General features: G+C 42.2%; 6 protein-coding genes across 8 annotated transcripts; 3 read left to right on the forward strand and 3 right to left on the reverse strand.

The window, feature by feature from the left end:
* The first annotated feature begins 1,663 nt into the window (after positions 1–1,663).
* Positions 1,664–4,897, forward strand: tspo (translocator protein). Its single transcript, XM_052075519.1, has 4 exons — positions 1,664–1,856; positions 2,763–2,936; positions 3,930–4,068; positions 4,132–4,897. The coding sequence occupies exons 2-4, from the start codon at positions 2,764–2,766 to the stop codon at positions 4,303–4,305; spliced, it is 486 nt and encodes a 161-aa protein (XP_051931479.1). The 5' UTR covers positions 1,664–1,856; position 2,763; the 3' UTR covers positions 4,306–4,897.
* A 602-nt stretch (positions 4,898–5,499) lies between these two features.
* On the reverse strand, positions 5,500–7,074 carry LOC127607318 (ubiquinol-cytochrome-c reductase complex assembly factor 2). The gene is made up of 4 exons (XM_052075520.1): positions 6,924–7,074; positions 6,173–6,247; positions 5,762–5,828; positions 5,500–5,665 (listed from the first exon to the last, which is right to left on the reverse strand). The coding sequence occupies exons 1-4, from the start codon at positions 7,059–7,061 to the stop codon at positions 5,556–5,558; spliced, it is 390 nt and encodes a 129-aa protein (XP_051931480.1). The 5' UTR covers positions 7,062–7,074; the 3' UTR covers positions 5,500–5,555.
* Positions 7,075–7,177: 103 nt separating this feature from the next.
* tomm6 (translocase of outer mitochondrial membrane 6 homolog (yeast)) lies at positions 7,178–8,062 on the forward strand. The gene is made up of 3 exons (XM_052075523.1): positions 7,178–7,312; positions 7,678–7,795; positions 7,882–8,062. The coding sequence occupies exons 1-2, from the start codon at positions 7,209–7,211 to the stop codon at positions 7,772–7,774; spliced, it is 201 nt and encodes a 66-aa protein (XP_051931483.1). The 5' UTR covers positions 7,178–7,208; the 3' UTR covers positions 7,775–7,795; positions 7,882–8,062.
* Positions 8,063–8,102: 40 nt separating this feature from the next.
* Positions 8,103–8,931, forward strand: c9h1orf74 (chromosome 9 C1orf74 homolog). Its single transcript, XM_052075507.1, has one exon. It carries the CDS (start codon positions 8,103–8,105, stop codon positions 8,886–8,888), a length of 786 nt encoding a protein of 261 aa, XP_051931467.1. The 3' UTR covers positions 8,889–8,931.
* Positions 8,915–12,523, reverse strand: sirt4 (sirtuin 4). Its single transcript, XM_052075497.1, has 4 exons — positions 12,372–12,523; positions 11,413–11,891; positions 10,795–11,089; positions 8,915–10,292 (listed from the first exon to the last, which is right to left on the reverse strand). The coding sequence occupies exons 1-4, from the start codon at positions 12,477–12,479 to the stop codon at positions 10,140–10,142; spliced, it is 1,035 nt and encodes a 344-aa protein (XP_051931457.1). The 5' UTR covers positions 12,480–12,523; the 3' UTR covers positions 8,915–10,139.
* Positions 12,524–13,197: 674 nt separating this feature from the next.
* On the reverse strand, positions 13,198–20,038 carry sxph (saxiphilin). Of its 3 annotated transcripts, none has more exons than XM_052075461.1 (17): positions 19,622–20,032; positions 19,242–19,405; positions 17,452–17,551; positions 17,197–17,373; positions 16,836–16,998; positions 16,674–16,738; positions 16,451–16,608; positions 16,039–16,225; positions 15,817–15,965; positions 15,584–15,680; positions 15,405–15,446; positions 15,149–15,334; positions 14,899–15,046; positions 14,605–14,687; positions 14,342–14,526; positions 13,752–13,938; positions 13,198–13,655 (listed from the first exon to the last, which is right to left on the reverse strand). In XM_052075461.1, exons 1-17 carry the CDS (start codon positions 19,674–19,676, stop codon positions 13,612–13,614), a joined length of 2,190 nt encoding a protein of 729 aa, XP_051931421.1. In that variant the 5' UTR covers positions 19,677–20,032; the 3' UTR covers positions 13,198–13,611. The 3 variants fall into 3 exon arrangements, with proteins under 3 accessions (XP_051931421.1, XP_051931420.1, XP_051931419.1); XM_052075460.1 differs by having other exon boundaries at positions 13,198–13,658; positions 19,622–20,027; XM_052075459.1 differs by having other exon boundaries at positions 13,198–13,658; positions 17,197–17,551; positions 19,622–20,038.
* Between the last annotated feature and the right edge of the window lie 66 nt (positions 20,039–20,104).

The following is a 20,104-nucleotide window of genomic DNA, read 5'->3' on the forward strand; positions in this document are numbered from 1 at the left end:
ATAACTATTGAGCGATACACGGACTACTGTTGGTGTGTGCAAACTACAGCCAGAGGGCTAATTGCTGCCTGCCTTTTTTGGCAACCTGCCGCATATGCTAAAATTGACAATTGCCACGGCCTGTGGAATTTGCCTGAATTGTACTACAGGACCGGCACTTGCTTTCTACACTGGGTGGTGAGGATGAATACAAAAATGTTCTCATCTCTCACATTGTTTTCCACCGGTTACACATAATTCGGTAAGAGCACCTCGGAATGCCGATTCTTTGCCCCAATTTTTGCTTCATGGCAAGGTTATCTTTGACAGCTTGCTCTTGTTTTGGTTCTAAATGTGGAGTTGTGTTGTCTGTTTAAGAGGGAGGAAATTTCATATGTACTTTATGTTATACATACAGCACATTTGACAATAAAGTTGTACTTGATACTTGACTTGATTATTCTATTGCTCAGTTCAAGGGTAAATCTGTTCTGATGGGATATAGGGCTGTTGAATTTTTGCTTTGTCACCTCAGTGTTTTTTGATAATATACTGTCGCCCTCCGGGCGGCTCATCAGCTAGTTCCTGCGGAAGGCTGGTAAGGTGGGCCTTCGGCCCACAAAAGTGTTGTTGCTTGGTTCAACTTTTTGTTCATCTTCATTGCTTATCGCGAAAATAAAGAGATGTTTAGCTCTACTAAATAACTAACAATTTCATTGCAATGCTTGTGGGTAGACAACATTTTTTCGCTAAGATGCCCGCGCGATCGTCGTGAGCCACTGCCTGAGCGGCGCAGTGGCGGCGCGCAGTGGCGGCGCGCAGCGGCGCGGTGAAGTAGGTACGTTTTGAAAAGGGACAGACGGAAGGACAGACCGCGTGTGGGACGACGCGCAATATATATATAGATATGTATAAAGACATATACTGATGTTATACATACAGTATGTACTAATCATTTTTGTGCTATTACACAAAAGCAATATTATGATGTTTATGCCCACTTTCCAGTTAAATTTGAGGTTTGTTCGCATTGTGATACACAAGCTGTTGTTCATGCACATGAAGTTTGCTTTTTCTGTAATTGCACAGTCTGGACTTTGAGATTTGAATGCCTATTTTACCGTTTAAGTTGATGTCTCAACATGTTTACAGTCATTGATCTTAGCTTCTGAGTCAAAAATTGAGTTGCCCCTCTCAAGTGAAAATACAGGGGAAAAAAGGCAAATGCCAAATTTGTCATGTCCTGTTTCAAATAAAATGACATCCCAAAAGCAACCATGTTAGGTTAACTGACGACACTAAGTTTTCGTGATATTAATTTACTCCATCACGGGGAAATTCTTTATGAATGGTTTCACACAGAACGGCACGGTGGGCAACAGATGAACTGAGTGTACAGTATTAGAAACTGGATGGAAGTAGCCTACATTAGTACAAATAATGCCGAAGAATGTACCATTTCTTTTTGTACCTTTTGTGGTAATTGCATGCGTGTGCGTGTGTGGTTTTAAAAGATACGACGAAGATGGTGGGAAAGAGTCGAACCGAACCAGAGTTAACATTTTCCCCATTTTACTCATCTTTGCTCTCTGAGTTGCGAATGAATGAAACGTTGGGCCGGAAGTAAAGGCAATATTACCAAACCGGAAGCACAAAGAAATAATCTCTTGGTCTGAGTGTTTGTCTTTGTAAACATGGTAGCTTGGGAGTGACTTGGGAGACAGTTGAGATAAGACTGCCCTGCCCAGTTGAGACATTTGTATCACACGACAACAGCCTGACGCATATAGAACGGCTGTGCGTGGAAGTAAGCGCAGTGTACAGGAGTGTAACGTATCGATTTGCAAAAGACCAACGACAGAAGCGAGAGCCGAGAGGTAAGGGAACCGGAACCCTTCTAAAAACATGTCTGTTTCCAAATGAACATAGATTCACACTTTTTGCACGGACGGAAGAATGCAGTCTAGTATTGAAAAAAATATATAATTTATGTAAAGCAATTAGCTTGCATATAATGTCCAATTGTGCAGCAGCGCTTTAATTTGAGTTATTTCACATTGTTTTGGTGAAATACGACAGGCTGGGTTTAACAATACGCAGGTGCTACTCTTGTCTGGCCTATCAGAGGTGGGTATGCTTTTTTGATCACTAAATGATAAAAGTCGAAAAAATGGCATGAGGTGAAACACCGTATTCTTTATTGCAATGTTCACTCCAAAAGATTGCCTTCTGTGCTTGTCGCATTATTTCGTACTTTATTTTGCATTGTTATGCAAGTTTTGCCAGTGACGTCACTGACCACGCTTTCGTAGAGTTACCTAACAATTAATGTCTTCGGTTATATTTTAATAATTACATTTTACCTGAATTACAAATGCAGGATATAGTTTTTGCGTTGTTTGAATGTGAGTGAGAACGCTTCAACTTTTCTGCTGCTACTCACATAATGGTCAGAGTGCCAGCGCGCCTCAGCAGCCCATAGAATACGACACACTACGTTTCGTAGTTCCGAACGGCGTAGATCTTTGTATTTTTATACAAGCATTTTATACAATTATGACTTAAGGCTGTTGGGTTACTATTATTTAGATCCTTGACTTAATTCGGGTAACGTTACAGCTGTAGCGTAGGATTTGAACACCGTCGTAAAACGAAAACGGCTGCATGTTTAATCAGGGTAGTTTTCTCGTACTGTATTGACAAGTATAGAGGACAGCATTCGCCTCAAGACTCAGACTGTGTGCGTGTGCGCGTGTGTGTCTAATTTTATTTATTTATTTTAGAATGTGGCTACCCTTGGTTGGATTCACCGCCCTGCCACACCTCGGGGGGCTCTATGGCGGTTACATCACCCGAACTCAGGTGAAGACCTGGTACCCCACCCTGCAGAAACCATCATGGCGGCCTCCAAATGCAGCGTTCCCCGTGGTGTGGACCTGCCTGTACACAGGAATGGGGTGAGGATCACTTGCAAGTGTCTGTGCAAAAAAGCCTCCGAAGTCGGTGACAAAAACAAGCAGCAAACCCATTCAGCCTATCCCAGCTGTCTTCGGGCAGTAGGCGGGGGACACCCTGAACCGGTTGCCAGCCACTTGCAGGGCACAGACAGACAAACTCCCATTCACGCTCACACTCGCGCCTAGGGACAATTTAGAGTGTTCAATCAGCCTGCCACGCACGCTTTTGGAATGTGGGAGGAAACCGGAGTATCCGGAGAAAACCCACGCAGGCACGGGGAGAACATGCAAACTACACACAGGGAGGCCGGAGCTGGAATTGAACCTTGTCCCTCTGCGTTGTGAGGTCGACACGCTAACCACTAGACCACCGGGCCGCCCAGATGAGTGTTCAGATCTGGATAAATGAAACTTCTCAACTCACTACAGCAAAGCCCTTGGCACCAAGATGCCACAAGATGGCGCCAATGTAACAGTTTTATATATTCACTGGACCCTTGCTTTTCATAGGTGATAGGTACTAAATCGTGAAAGTAACAGAAGTCTTTAAAAAAAACTCAGGCCTTTTCAATGAAAAACTGGTGTTTCATCAAAATTGTACTTTCATCTCAGAAAAAAAGCTAGTACAAATATGACGATTAGTTATTTTTCAGTGAATAACCGACAATAGGTTACAAAAACAAATTAACACTGAATTCATGAATGCCAAATCACAAACATGCAAGAATTGTATTGCCAATTTTGTTGCATTCCAAAGTTGCCACAACATGGCAGCAAATCGTTACATTGTTGAACTGAAGCTCCTCAAATTATTTTCAACATGGCTCCTTGATACCAATACGCTGCCAAAATAATAGTTTCACATGGTTGAATAGCATATCATGTTTCTTTTGTGCATAGCGGAGAATAGTTTCCCCAAAAAAATCCGTACACTGTACTGTCAAATTTTTTTTTTGTGCATTTCATCCTCTTAACTGAAACTCCACCACACAGCTACGGCTCCTATTTGGTGTGGAAAGAACTTGGAGGTTTCACTGAGGACGCAGTGGTGCCACTGGGACTTTACGGGATGCAGCTGGCACTCAACTGGGCCTGGACGCCCATTTTCTTTGGCGCACACAAGCTCAAATTGGTAAGCTCGACACACCCGTTTGATTCTTCTTATTTTTGTCTAAAAACGTACACCTTTCATCAGGCCTTCATCGAGATCGTGGTTCTAACTGGGACCGTCGGCGCCACCATGTGGTCTTGGTATCCCATCAGCCGAACAGCAACTCTGCTGATGGCGCCCTACTTGGCTTGGCTGTCTCTGGCCACTTCCCTCAACTACTGCATATGGAGAGACAACCCAGAGAAAAAAGAAGAGTAGGAATAAAAGGCAGGAGATCTTTACATGAGCCTTGATCAAAGAGCATCAGCATTTATGTGATCAATCAGTTAAGGGGCCTTCAAAATTATCTTTTTCTGTTACGTACATTTTTATTTGCACTAACATTTTGATTTCTCAGCCCAAAGTGATTGGCTTGATGATATCCCTCCACTGGATTGTTGATAGCACAGTCAGAAAGACCCTTTGGAAATGATTTTTTTACAGTTCTCTGTGCACATGATTTAGCTTAATAATTTCCCAATGTAATCATATCACCGTTTGACAGTCTACTTCTTGTAAAACAATGCTTCGTCAAGCACATTTAATCGAGCTTCTCATTAGAATGTTGACCAAATATCAAAGACGGAGCTGAATTGCAATCTAGGGTGAAGTTAGTGTTTCCTTGTGTAAAAACACTTACAGTATTTGCTTTTGTATGAACATTGCCATCCACACATGAATGAAGAAGAAAAAGATTCATGATGATCGTAAGCATATTAATTGGTTGTCCACGTGTCTAAATTCTTTAGTTTTTGTGGACTGTACTGCAAAGAAACGGGTGAAATAAATGTCTTGCAAACATACATAACAATGCTTCTTTGTTACATCACATGAAATATTTGTACCTCTATAGACTCAAAATTAAAATGATCCATTTAATCTGGAGCCAATGTAGAGGTGGAAAATTGATGCAACTACTCACCCGTGTTCAGATGAAAATTGACTGTGTGTGTGTGTGTGTGTGTTGCTACATAATTTGAAAACTATCCACTCTAAATGTGATCTATACAACCTGGAAATGGAAAAGAAAAATATTTGAGAGGAAGCCAAAAAAACGGAAATAACAATTGTACAAGAGTGCATACCCTCTTGTAACTGGGATGAGTCCGTCTCATCAAAACTATTAAATGGGACTCGGCACACACCTGCCACCAATTAAAGTGCCTCTGATTGATCCCAAACAAATTTCACATGTTTTAGTAGGCTTTCCCCCACTTTTTTTATACTCTATTAGCCAGTGCTAAAATTAACTGATCCTTCTTGTCCAATGCCCCCGTTCCAATGAAAGAAGACAGTTAGTTGGCATGGTGTTTTTTGGTGGTGAAAAAGTTTCAGTTCTTTTGAAAAACATCCATGGATTACAATAATGACATTTTGACTTCAAGCGTAAATACAATTAACCACCAGCACAGATAGCAACAATAATATTTATTTTCATACAAATTAACATAAGTACAGTATATAAATAGTTATTTTTCAGGGGCTTTCTCCGGAACCTCCTCTGTTGACTTGGAGGAAAACCTCTCTGTTAAGGTTTTCCACAAACTCTTTTTATCATCATCTGACTGCTGCGCACTACCTGAATGATGAGGGGGAAAAAAATAAAATTAAAAAAAAATCAAATGTTAATGTGAGCGTCACACGTAGGAAAGAAATGACTGTAATGTGTCCTGACCTGACAACATTAATTTGCACTCCTCTGCTGTGACTCCAGTGAAGCTTGTGTCTCTCACACGAGGAAACTAAAAGCAAACACACCAACTTTTTGGATTTTTGTCAATTAGCTGACAGCATCACATTCTTAAGACATTTAATGATCACAATTTACAAAAGAAGCCTGAAGCTGTACATCCTTTAGACAATTTTACAATATGTTCATAATTTTGGTTGAAATTTGCAGTATGCTACGTACAATACACTGCATTATATACAGAGCACTTAGTGTGTTCTGCTTCTTCCATACAGCCAAAATTCAAATGTAAGGAACACCTCTGTGTTATGATACAGTGCAGTTGGAAACTTGACATAAGATTTAAAACACACAGGCTGAGAAAATCTTTTTTTTTTAGTTTAGATTTATACTTACTCGCTGTTTGTACGTGTTTGCATTAATTCTTGCCAGACTTTCATAAGTCTGATCGCACTTTTCTGTGTCGGAGATCTGGAAACAGACAATCAAGAAAGCACACGAAGCCCAAATTGAACTGGAGGAAATCAAAATGCTCTTTCAATCTGTTAACAGGGAACCATATTTATTTCAGCCAAGCCCCCCCCCCCCCCCCAAGCACGTTTGAGTTTACGATGAAATATCTGACAAATAAAATTGTCCTCATGCTGATATCGTGAGCCTTGAATAACTATTTTCTACTGTTTATTTGACAATTTAAGAATTATGTTCGCATTATTTTCATTTTTACACTTATGTTAAACAGGAATATACGGTCGAAACATTTAAGATTAATCCCACGTTTGTCCTTAATAACATTTCATTTTATTCTTGGGGAAAAACGGGAGACTACACACTACTGCTCCTAATAACGCCGCTAATATTTTTTTCCAGTAATATTAGTGGAAATAACGCCACGGTTTACACAGTTGGAGGCAAATTTAAATGCAGCAGGAAAAACCATTACACTAATAAAGCAAATGATACATTACATATGCTATAGGGTATATTGAAACAGAATTGATAAAAGTCATTCTGTATAAATGACATCCATTAATTGGAATTAATTGAAGGTGAGAGCGAGCAAGGTCGACCGACTGCTCACTGTTTCTAAGTTAGCTTAGCGTCGGGTTAGGTAGCGGCGTAGCCGAGTCACCGGTGTTTTCCCTACCTGAGTATTTTCCCCCTCGCGGAAAGCGGCTGCTACTCGCTGCCGCAGAAACGTTCCTAAATCCCGACCTTTCTTGCTCTCGTCGCGTGGCCATTCCTCACATAGCTTGAGGAAGCGACGGTAGCGAGTGGCAGACATCGTCACGCGTAAACGCGATTGAATAACGACGCGATAAAATACTTTAAGAGCCAAGTCGCTCGCCGTAGTGAGCTCGTGAACGTGCTCCTTCCGGTGCGTTCTGCTTGTAGCTAAGCTAGTCTCGCCGCCGGGCGGTTATTCAGCATCATGAGTGGAGTAGGGAGCAAAAAGAGTTCGTCCGGCTCGTCAAGTGTGACAGATTGGATTAGTTCGGCGTGTAAATTCGCAACAGACAGAAATGATTTCAGGAGGTGAGTCAAAGTAAGTGCGAAGCGGTTTTATAACCATGTGTCAGGTAACATCTTTTTGCTAGCATTACCACCTCGTTAGCAGAGGTTTGTCCTTGCCAGGGGGTCTTCCATTGGCTAAATAAAAACATGTAATGTCATATAAAAACTATGATGGTAACCACCAGTTTGCAATGGGAAAATTTAAATTACAGGATCCGATATGTTCTAGATTTTTGTCTGGTAGAAACGCAGTTAATTTTCTGCATGTCACTGTAAGTCGCCGTCATGGATGATCACCAATTTTGACACAGGCTAAAATAATAAAGCTTCTGTAAATGATGAACTTTTGAATGATTTGGTGCCGTGGTTTGAATTTTGATTTTCAGGAATCTGCTGGTCAACTTGGGGTTGTTTGCAGCTGGTGTTTGGGTTGCAAGAAATCTCTCCGATTTTGACTTGATGGCCCCTCAACCTGTCACATAACCCTGTCACAGTCTCGAAATGGTGGGATTCCATTTGTGCTTAATTTGACATTTGCCAAATGCAGTTATGCACATTGATATTTTGTAATCACGTATTGTCATTTTTAGGTGTCTTGGACTCCAAAAGAAGAATCAAACAACTTAAAGAAAAAAAAACATTTGTTAAATCTTCATTTGAACTGTATTATCTCCTAATTCATAATTACTGTTTTGTTTTCATTGTCTAGACATAAGAACATTAAGTCTGCTCTTGTTGCCTAGCTTGTGAAGTACTTCGACTGCGCAGAAAGTGTGACATATTGAAATAATTGCGTTTGATTTGTCAAGCTATGCACACCCGGGAGCTCTTTGTTGATGCTGCTCGTAAATGTTTGTCCACTGGAAGGAAACATCTCTCCGTCCCTCACAGTCTGGATGTGGCTGCTCAGCTCTCGGCTGTTGATTCAGCTTTGAAACCCGCTCTGCTGTATGATGCCAACAGCGCCACTGCAGAGCAAGTTAATCGGTATTTGCGCTTGTGTCAATCGTCCCAACTCGTGTCAGACTCCCTTGTCACCTTGGACTTGCACGGTAACAGCCTCATTGTTAACCCAGTTGCGATCCGCTGCAATCTAGAGAGGATTCTTCACAATAGTGGCCCTGCAGTGATTGACATCAGCTACTCACTGGAGACGCCAACCATCATCGAGCCAGTCAGAACAGGCCTGAAGAGTATTGCGCAAGATCTCCTTTTTCTTCTTAGAGACTTAAATGCAGCAAAAGATGTTGACAAAGTCATTTGTGTGGCAGTGGGTTCAGATGAGTGGAATCTGAGTGCTGTCTTCGGACTATTACTGGGTTACCCCGCCGTCTACTGGTTTGACCAGACTGAGAGCGTTGAAAACTGCCTCGCCATGACCCCCTTGACAGTGACCACGGCATCTGCAACCTGGTTTGCAGGTGCCTCCAGCCATCAACTTTACTCATTCAGCATCCCAGCTGTCCTACAGAATAAGACTCTGTCCAGCCTGGTGGAGTGGAAGCTTGGCCTTCAAGAGAGATTCCAGCAGCAAAATATTCTGAAAGAGCTCACTGTTTGTCAATCTACAGTCACTCTACCGTCAGTCTGTTTGTGATCCAACATCACATATTCATGACTCCATTAAACTGTTAAAAGATCATTTTCTCCTTGTTTATTAACACAGCATGACATTTGCAACCATATTTACAAATGGGACATAATCAGAAAACGGTGGGGGAGGAACATTTGAACCCAGGTTGAATTGATTTTCCTGCTGAACTCTTATTGCACAAATGCAACATTAATCAGAATACTGTATTTAGACAAGTGGGGGGCTGCTCAGAGCATAATCTGACTTTGTGGTCGAATTTTCCTTTAAAAAAAAATAACTATTCAAAATATGAACTGATGTAAAATACTTATATCGTGATACACTTCAACCATGTTGCCCAGCCCTAGTGGCATAATAGGTCCAAGTGTGAACCGTGAGTATGTGGGGGTCCACTGTATTCCCAAGAGTACCTGTAAACTTTAATATTATTGAAAACCACTAACATGCACAGTGTGAACAGTCACACTGCTTAAATATAGGAAAACATGAACTGATTTAATTAAAATGTAGTCTACGCAGGTGAAAGGCAAAGACGCCTAGTTAAAAAAAAAAAAATTAACGACTTTTTAATTAAATCACTCAAACTTTGGGCAGTGTATTACTAATTTTACACCTAACCATACATATACCGGTAGTTGCTGTTCTCTTCATGAGGTCCACCTACAATTCATGTCGATAGATGCAGTGTCGACTTACAGGTTATCAAATTGTCATTGTAAATTTCCCCAGTGTGGGACAAATAAAGGATATCTTATATTTCGCTTCTGACCTCAACAATACAAAGTGAAATCATTTACATTATTTAAATTAATTTATGGTCTTAAAAATTAGAAATAAAGCTGTTAGCAGCCTGATACTTAGTGGATTACGATTACGGGGGACAGTTAGCATGTGATCTAGTATCAGAAATGTCGATACTGGCCACAATATTAGGCACACCTGCTAACAGGATGGCAAACAAAAGCTGCACCAGTAACTGCCTTTAAAAATGATAATGCTCAGTTTTAATTGACAGAATCAAAGAGGTAGTCATGTAACAACGTAGTACAGCATGTGACAGCTACAACCACAAAAAGAAACGGATGTATTTCTAAACTGAACAGAAGATTATTGCCTAATAAAGACAGATTTTTGGATATCACACTTGAATTGGATCTCATTTGAATAAGTGTAATGTTGCATTTGTATGATCCTGGAAGCGAAGTTGAGGTAGTTTTTCTCTTTGAAGACTGCATTTCATGGCATTACGTACGGTCAGAGGGGTTGAATGATTGACAGCACTTCAGCACAGCGGCCACTCAATTTCAGCTGTGCCAAATGATCTGCCCTCGTAGGCCCAATGTTCACAATGGCAACTGGTATCTTCCTGTCCTTGGCTGCCAATAAAAATCTGTATCCTGAGTAGACCTGTAGACACGTTGACAAAATTGTTGGTAACCCCAAAAACACAATGGTCACAGAAATATTTGGTCAAAAATAGCAACAACAAAAAAAAAAAGAATGACAATCAACTGCCTGCTTCTGAATCGTTATTTAACAAAATTATTTTAAATGACAACCTCATGAACAAAATTTTGGAACCCCTACAAAAAACTGAAAATAGTTTGACCACAGGGACATGTTCAACTAAAATGGAGGGCACATTTTAATTTGCATCGCAAGCGTTTTAAAACTTGTCATAAATCAGTCTGCACTGATTGAAGAGTGACAAGTAGTCACTGTGGAACTTGGTGACATGGAGTGGACAATGCAAAATATGGACCAGTGGAAGGAAAGGAGAGAGTTGTCTCAGGAGATTATATAGAAAATTATAGAGGTAAGGGCTACAAGAGCATCTCCAAGCAGCCAATTTTGTTCACGTGTAATCGCCAGAGAAAAAGTACCTCGTCTGGATTTAAATGACACTCACCTGCAGCGACGACCCGAGGACGAGCACCGCGTCTGACTCGGCTAATTTGTTGTGCACAAACTGCACTGTGTCTTTGTTCACCGTGTCGCCAAAGAAGGTAACCTCAGGCTTCAGTATTCCTCCACAGACCGCACAGGACGGAACCCTGAAATGGAGAGCCAGCTCGTCTTCCAGGAAGACGTCACCGTCTGGAGCGACGGCCCCGTGCTGGGCCCTCCAGTCTGGGTTGAGCTCAATGAAACGTCTCTGGAGCTCCTCCCTCGCCGAGATGCTGCCACATCCTAAACACACTACCCTAAAGGTAGAAACACATGTTCACATTGATTTTAATAAATTTTATTGATTTTTTTTTCAAACTCTTTAATAGCACTCCAAGTTTAAATTTACTGTCAAACTCAACAGTAAACAGAGAATTTCACCTTGTGGAGTTAAAACAACCATGCAACTTTACCGTAGAGATGAATGCTTACTTAATGATAGCAAACATTGCAAAACAACCGTAAATGAGTTGTGATGTTGGGACCCTTCAAGCAACGGATAGATGAACGCAAACCTGTCACATAAATCTATTACAACACTTCAGAAACGAGCATTGTTGTCACTGAGATGCCTGGTCACCTGTGGGCACATCCATGAAGCTCAGTGAGTCTTTTCTGTCTTGCCTTTGAATGGAGAGCATCCACATTCTGGGTGACCAACCAATACAGCTTTCCTCGCTCTTCCCAATGCTGCAGAACCCTGTGAGCGTCGTTAGGATGATGAGAAGAGAACTGCGGCCACCCCAGAAAGTTCCGCGCCCAGTAACGCTGACGGGACTTGGCACTACGGACAAACTCGACATGCTGCATGGGACGTCTGTCAGTGCGGGCGTACAGGCCTACGCCTTCTGAGCGGTAATCTGGGATGCCCGATTCCGTGGAGAGGCCAGCGCCGCTGATGACAAACAGCCGTGTGGCCTGAGAGACAAAGTCCTGGAGCAGCTGCAGACACCGTTTGTCAATGGAGCCACAGTCTGGGACGAACATCCCAGCAGGGGCTGTGGATGTCCTCCTCGAAGATGTAGTATGCAGTGTTGTAAGTCTGCATGGGAATCTCATCTGCATCACATTGGGCATATAAAAAATCGTCACTGAATTGGTTCCCCAAATTAAAGGTACCAAGTAGAGAAAATGCACCTTGTTCCACTATCCATGCCAGAGTTTTTAGATGTTTTTCAATAAAGGTTGAGATTTTTCCAAAGTAAAATATGTGCTTTGGCGTAGTAACGGGTATTTTGCCCTTCCATTGTTACAGTAAATAACGCAACCAAAAAATATTTTTTAATTGTCATTCTTCATTCAGGTCTGAGTGAAACGTACATACACGGGATGAGGAAACACAATGTTATGCAATTTAAGCTGATCGTGTCAGAATAACCATTAATTGCCTGGCTATTCTTTTCGTACACTACGTGTAGGTACACATCTGTAATATGATGCGAGTAAAACTCAACACGTAAAGAAATGTAAGCATGATACAGGAAAACTAGATTCTTCAGCAGATTAACCAAATATTAAAGGAGAAACAAACTACATTACCTTATAACAGCGGTAGGAAAACGACACTGAAGAAGCGTGTTTGTGACTTTCTACATGACTTGTCAGCCACCTCAGAAAAAAAATACCCGGAACCTCCTCATGTGACATTGAAGACAACCGGAATCAATTGTTGTGCAACAGCAAATAGTTGCGCAAAGAATTGTGGAACATGTAGTCACGCAGTCGAACGTTCGCAAAATAGCCTCGATATGGATACAAAAAAGATGACAAATTAAATGTTTTACGTCGAACTGTATCATGACCCAAAAAATATCATTAAGACCAATGTCCCTTGAAAAAAAAGCTTGAAAATGATAAGCAAACGGTGTTTAAATGTTGTCAATGTGTTAAGAATTTAAGAAGGTATGACATTTTGAAGACTTCAGAAAGCGACCCCTTGGTTTCAATCTCAAAACAATATAATGAGTTTTTAAGAACTGGAGAGTAACAACTGAAATGTGCAAAATACAGACGCCATCTTGAAAAATTAAGATTTATCAAAATTTTGGCAATGAATAATTCTTTTCGGCATGATACAAATTGGTCGTAACTTTATTTACATCAGCTCAAATATATCAAAATTACATGATATATAAATATATATATAAAAAAGCACGCTACCTTTCAACACTTTTTGAGGTGTCAACAAATGAGTAAACCAACGTGCTCACGAGAAATATCAAAGTATTGCATGCAAATCATCAAATCTAACTAATAGATCGAAAAACAGATGAGGAAAACCAATTTTTAACCAGCCAGATTGTATTTTTCTAAGAGGAATTCAAACAGACTTGGCGTGATGTGATCACCCAAAAAATGGTTCGCGAGACAAGGCAGAACCGGTTCATCGTCGCATTCCTAAATATGTAATTTACTGTAACTGGCACGTGCAGCATACGGTACATTTATTGTTATTTGTGTTGTTTCACTTACGGTCATCATATGGGCAAAATCCCTCATCCAGATTGTAAATATAGTACAACTTTTCTCAAATAGAAGAAAATATGTTGTATAGAAATTAACCTGATCCATTCATATAGCAATTATCTTTATTAGTGTTAGCCAGTGTGCTGGATCCTATCCCAGCTGACTGTAGCAGAGAGGCAGGGTTCAGTACATCCGGGGCCCAGATTGAAACATTACCTGTCATTTGTTGTACCTTCTGACTTGGGCTTTCACTGAAGTACTTCACAAAAGAAATAGGTTGATAAAAACATATTTGATTGATTCTCAGTGTCCATTAGACTGGACTGCACATATCCTGACTGCAGAACTGCAAGATGTCTGCTGTAAAGAAAATAAATGCATGTGCTAGTATTAACATTCAGTCGAGTTCATATCATGCATTATATTTGATATTAAATACGTGTTTTACTGTACCAGATTGGGTGCAGTTGAAAGCAGCTTCCACGCGGTTGTAAAACTCCTCACCCAGGATGGAGCGGCAATCCATGTGGCTTGTGCGGACAAAACACCGTGCCGCATCTTTGAACAGCAGATCACTTTCGCCATAGTGATGAGACTCAAAGAGCTTAAACTGAGAGCTTGCATTGGCCCCCAGCATTTCCTAGATTTTTAAAAAAGTTTTATATTTGAATATATTTAACATAGCTCTCAATATATCGTCCCCTTGTTAAAATAATGGCCTAAAATCACATTTTCACCCCCCGCCCCCCCAAAAAAAAGCAGTGTTATCATGATCCTGGCCACCTCTGCTAAAATCGGCTACAACCCTTAACAGATGATTTGATTCTCCCCCTGAAATGAAATTATTAAATATAGGTAGCGTATTTGGTTCAGGTTTTCGTGTTTACTGGGAAAAAAAATCATAGATGCAGATTTATATAGCACTTGTGCAGGTGTTCCTAATGTTGAGGCTGTGTATGTATCGCAGTACTCTTGTATTTTATTTACCTTGACAAGGCATTAGAAAACAACAACAAAAAGAAAATCAGTGGCTGCATTCTCACTTGAGACTTCATGAGGAAGTCGCGAACTCGCCCCGTGAGCACCGGCCGAGTCATGACTGTGTTAGGCGGGATGACTCCAAGATTACAGCCCTCCCACTCAGACAATGGGACCCGACGGCCGTCACCACACAACAGCTCGAAGTCTGATGAGGTCCAACCTTCTGCCCAACCTGAGGAAGCCAAACCTGACGTAGGAAATGCCAGATGAAAAGACCAGAGTAGAGCTGATGTCTGAAGTAACTAACTACATGGTGGTGACTTACGGAGAATATTGTCTTTCAGGTTATGCTGCTCAAGAAAGGCTACGTCGCCGTAATTTTTGCCACCGGGATCCCCGACCAGACACCTATGAACAGGAAACAGTCAATTAGTTAATTAAAGTTGCACAAGCGTTTCCAGGTAATTCCTGTAAATTCCCAAATATTCTCATAGAAAGTTGCACATGACACGCGTTTTTACCATAGCTGCATTTTCTTCCCCGAACTCATGTGGAATTCATTAAAAACTCATGAGAATGAAAAAAAACGGAATATTTGTCACAAGAGAAAAGAGCATACCTCAAAGCTCCCATGTTGCCATAGTAACGCTCATTGTGGTTATCAGTGCAGCGTTTGGTTGTAGCCTCCCCTGTGCCTCCCAGACACACTTTACACAGATTCCCCTCCGAACCGGGAAGACATCCTTTCCAAAACACGTCGCTGTACACTGCCCAAGCGGAAAGGGTAGAGTTGAAAGTCCAAACGTCACAAGATTAAAGAAGTTCCCGTGGCAGTGAGTGAGCAAATTAGCTAACGAATTAGACAGCACCTTGGTTTGGATCACAAGTTGCGCTGCTGCTGTTGAGCTCCCGGCTGAGTGTGTGCGCGTGCGGCAGCAGCCACCCTGCGGGGCTGTACATGTGACCGTGACAGGAACGACGACCGGCAAGGTTGCCCATGGCGACGCTCCTGCTGGACCGCTTTGATACTGCCACCCCCACAACTGAGGGCAACACTGAGCACAGACATACGCAAGATTTTTCTATGACCGGTCTGCTTCAAGTCGTTCAGACTGTGGATCTTACCGTGTACGTTTCCCTCGGCCGATACCTCAGGTGCCACACATTCTTTAGTGAGAGAAAACACCCACAATCATTCTGACATGTGTGAAAGTGTCAGAGGCAACACATTTCTATGACACTTTGTAAATGAAAAGCATGCTTTTGTAGTATATAATTAGAGGAACATGGAAATACCAATGTACCTTCAGCATAATATTCAGTTACTACTGGGACGAGGCCACATTTTCCTGCAATGAAGACATGGGTTGCATCAAGAGAGACGGCGTCCACTTCATCCCTCTGTCCACAAAAGTAGAAAACATTGAGTGGAATTTGCACATCATATTTTGGTTGCTGCACTGTGAGGTCGATGCGCGAATCACTGGACCACCCCTAACCTTATTCATTCATTCGGTTTTCAAACTGCTTTACTGACCTTAATTTTCTCCACGCAGTGGCGCATGGAGGCCGCTCTCACACACACCAGCGGGTCTGACTGTATACTCAGAGCCCATTGCTCACATTTGATCTGCTCTTTGTGGCTGATGCAGCACCACCGCACAACACTGTCCTCCAGTGTGCTTCCTGCCCACAAACACACATAGGGTCAGTCAAGTTACACGGATAGTAAACATGGAAACACAACACCCATTAGCACCTTCATGTCCAAGACTTTTGAGCAGCGCAACATAACCCAGTCCTAACACCTGATTGACGTCAGCGCCATCTGGCAGAGCAGCAAGTTCGGCTGTGGCATCTTTGAAAAGAAGATCCCTTTCCCCAAAAGGGGATGAATTGAAGAGTTGGAAGCGATGCCTCTCTCGGCCTTTATGACCAAACAGCATCTAAGTAAGGGATTACAAAATAGCGTTGGTGTAAAAAAAAACAACACATCTTATTCCATTTTACAATGATTAAGACTTTTTTCATATTGACAAGGAGAGTTTTGTATACTGTTAAAAGTAGTATGTAGGTTTCTGCTATAGATCACGCAATTTAGGCTGCGGGCCCCTCCTACCGAATTTAAAAAACATGCAAGGCTCATTGTAGACTCCAAAAACATATTGTACCTGCAGCGTATGCAGAAATTTGCGGGCCACCTTGCGAACGCTCATTCGGGTGACCACGGCCGCTCCTGGACCGCGGCCCAGATGGCATGCGTTGTAGTGGCTGAGTGGAGCTTGTGTGCCATCTGTGCACAGTAATCTCAAATTGTCCCTCTCACTGTCTGACGGGAAAAAATGGATTACCAGGAAGTTTATGTTGAGAAAGTATTACTTAATCAACACTTACTTTCAATAGTTTCAAGTGCTACATGGTCCACAAATGCAACATCCCCTGCACCGCTGCTGAGACATCTGTGGCACAGAAAAAAAGGAGTGTCACACGCATCTGTCTATCTCTCGACATCCATCCATGCCCAAAGTCAAAGAACCGATCTTAAAAGATTGTGACCTGAGGGCACCGTGGCTGTTGTAGAAGGGTTCGCTGTGCGATGTCTCACAGTGATAGTTCTTTTGCCGTATGTAGGACTTTTGGCCTTGGCACAAAGCGCACAGATGTGGCGCCATGGCCGCAGATCCGGGAACACAGCTGGCATTGAAAAAACTGCTTACCTCTGCCCGTTTGGGGGGAAAAAATAAGTCAAAGCATCAATTAACAGCTCATCCCCAGTTGTAGGCACAAAAGTGTCCAATTTGCCTTAAGTTACAGGGGAACTAAGGACTGTAAGTGACATCTGTGATTATGCTTGAAGGAGCTCTCTCTCCGGTCGTCGCAAGGGTTGGCAATGCCAGATTTGAATCTTTTTCATCACCCTGTGTTAGTGGCCTTTCCTTTGACCAGCTCAAGTAGTTGCGGGACAGCAGGAACCCAAGTGGAAGACTCCACCCTGCCGTCCATCGGAGCCCACTGTGACAGCTCCTGAGACCGCGCAGGGACCTCATGGCCAAGCTGCCGTTTCTCACCACTGCCACAGACAAAACACAGCTTCCTGCGAGCCACAAGACATCAAAACCGGACCAAATGGTTGTACGATGAGGAAACGTCCCAAAAAGTAGCATAAAATTACCATCGCTGTATATCTCCTTGGCGACAGCTGTGAGGTCAAATTCCTTTAGCGCAGAGTAAACATCTCCTGCGTCGAGAGTCACCAAGTCTGCACGGTTGGCCTGAATGCACAAATTGTTTGATTTGAATTTATTCAGTACCAGTTAATTATAAACCAAGTCTGAAAAGACATATAAAAGAGTTTTGCTGGAAAACGCTAATAAGATTTTTCGTCACCCCAGCTCAAAAGAGGCACTACATGAATTCTTCTGCATGCTGGCGGCAATGTGGATGCCTTGAAGCAAAGCATTTTCATATATTTTGGTGCTGTACATCATTGGTGCCGTTTTGGCAGGAGGTACAAAAGGTTCTACAGAGTGTTTTTCATATGGACATCCAATTTAAATTTGAGTCGTTATACTTAGGGGCCATTACATCAGAAAGCGTTTCTAATAATGTTAAATATTTATTTCAGATCCTAAGTGCCACTAGCAGAAAAGCTATTACAAGAAAGTGGTTCAAACCTGCAAAACCTACTGTTGAAGAATGGATCGACATAATCTATGATATGTTTAAAATGGAGAGGATTACCTTTGCTTTGAGATTAAAACAGGAAACTTTTTTTGAACAGATGGGAAAGATGGATAAAGTATATCATGCCAGTACAACCATCATTTGTTTAAAGTCGACTTCTGTGCCCCCCTTTACTCTGCTCTGTTTTATTTGAGTCTTTAATAGAAAGCGTAATGAGTCAGAGAAGTTTACCCCACTTCGTTTTTGTTGTTCGTTTTCATTTTACTATAGTTAAAAAATGGTTATATAGTTATACTCGGCGGCCCGGTAGTCCAGTGGTTAGCACGTCGGCTTCACAGTGCAGAGGTACCGGGTTCGATTCCAGCTGCGGCCTCTCTGTGTGGAGTTTGCATGTTCTCCCCGGGTCTGCGTGGGTTTTCTCCGGGTGCTCCGGTTTCCTCCCACATTCCAAAAACATGCGTGGCAGGCTGATTGAACACTCTAAATTGTCCCTAGGTGTGAGTGTGAGCGTGGATGGTTGTTCGTCTATGTGTGCCCTGCGATTGGCTGGCAACCGATTCAGGGTGTCCCCCGCCTACTGCCCGGAGGCGGCTGGGATGGGCTCCGGCGCCCCCCGCGACCCTAGTGAGGATCAAGCGCTTAGGAAAATGAATGAATGAATGAATGAATAGTTATACACTTTTTTTGGTCCTTAAACGTGATGTATTGCTTACTCAGTCCTGGTTATTTTAAATTGAGCTACTCTAGTGTAAGATCAGATGTATAAAGGAATTGTATGCTTTGTTCTTTCATTGACTGTATGGACCTGTGAAATCACAATAAAAAAATTGAAAAAAGAAAAGACATAAAAAAATGTCTTTGGGAGTCATTCATTCATCTTCCATACCGCTTGATCCTCACTAGGGTCGCGGGGCGTGCTGGAGCCCATCCCAGCCGTCTCCGGGCAGTAGGCGGGGGACACCCTGAATCGGTTGCCAGCCAATCGCAGGGCACACATAGACGAACAACCATCCACGCTCACACTCACTCCTTGAACTTAGAGTGTTCAATCAGCCTGCTATGCATATTTTTGGAATGTGGGAGGAAACCGGAGCACCCGGAGAAAACCCACGCAGGCCCGGGGAGAACATGCAAACTCTTTGGGAGTGAATGAGTTAAAACAGAACATGGTTGACTTTAAGCGGCTCAGCTGTACAACTCCTGTAAATTACTTACGTATACGTTTGAATTATTTTAAAACAGATCCAACTTTACAATGTTTCCATTGTCATGGCTCACCGTGACTCTGTTGATGCAGTCGGTCACGCTGGATGCATGGATGCAAGAAAGTCTGGCAAAAGCATTGACAGAGGCTGGAGGCAACACAGCCACCAAGGCTTTAGCCAACTCCGCACACTTCCTCTGTTCAGGATGGGACACTGTGCACCAGCGCATCTTCTTAGCTGATACGCAAGGAAGACTTTTGAGTCAAAAGGAATGAAAGTCAGATGTTGACTGTTGTGATCAGTTTTCGTGACACCTCGATGGCTCCAAACTATTCAATGATGCAGTCAAAAAATAAACCAGATGTTGAACATTGCAGTCAAACCACCTATCCCACAACATATGCATGTTAGCAGTAGTTGGGGAAACAATATGGACAACACTTCAACACTTACTTGAGGCACAGGAGAAAAAAAAGAAACACAGCAAGACGACATAAATCCCCCTCATTGTGTCCTATGGTCAGGCTGCTCTGCACAGGACTGTTTACGTCTTCCTAAACAAAAAGATCTTGAGATTCCTGCATTGCATGCCCAAAGCATTCAAGGTACAAAAGGCACAGGGTGTAACAGAGAAAACAGAAACACAACTGGGCAACATCAACCGCACAGTAAATCCTGAAAGTTTTTTTCTCACGCAAGTGGAAACATTTAGCAACAGTGGGAAACAAGACAACACCCACTTCAAGCTTTGAGGGAATGCCGTGAAAACATTTGAATTTAATGTGCTTCATTCTCCGAAAGTTGTCATGAATGAAAAGAATGCTGCATTACCAATTTCACAGTGCGAGTTGAATTCTAATAAGCACTCAAAACCTCACGCGCATGGCATTTAAAGCAGCATGATATGTCATTTAGTTTCACAATAACATGTTTTCA

Source organism: Hippocampus zosterae, chromosome 9 (genome assembly GCF_025434085.1).
Source record: "Hippocampus zosterae strain Florida chromosome 9, ASM2543408v3, whole genome shotgun sequence".
NCBI classification, from domain to species: Eukaryota; Metazoa; Chordata; class Actinopteri; order Syngnathiformes; family Syngnathidae; genus Hippocampus; species Hippocampus zosterae.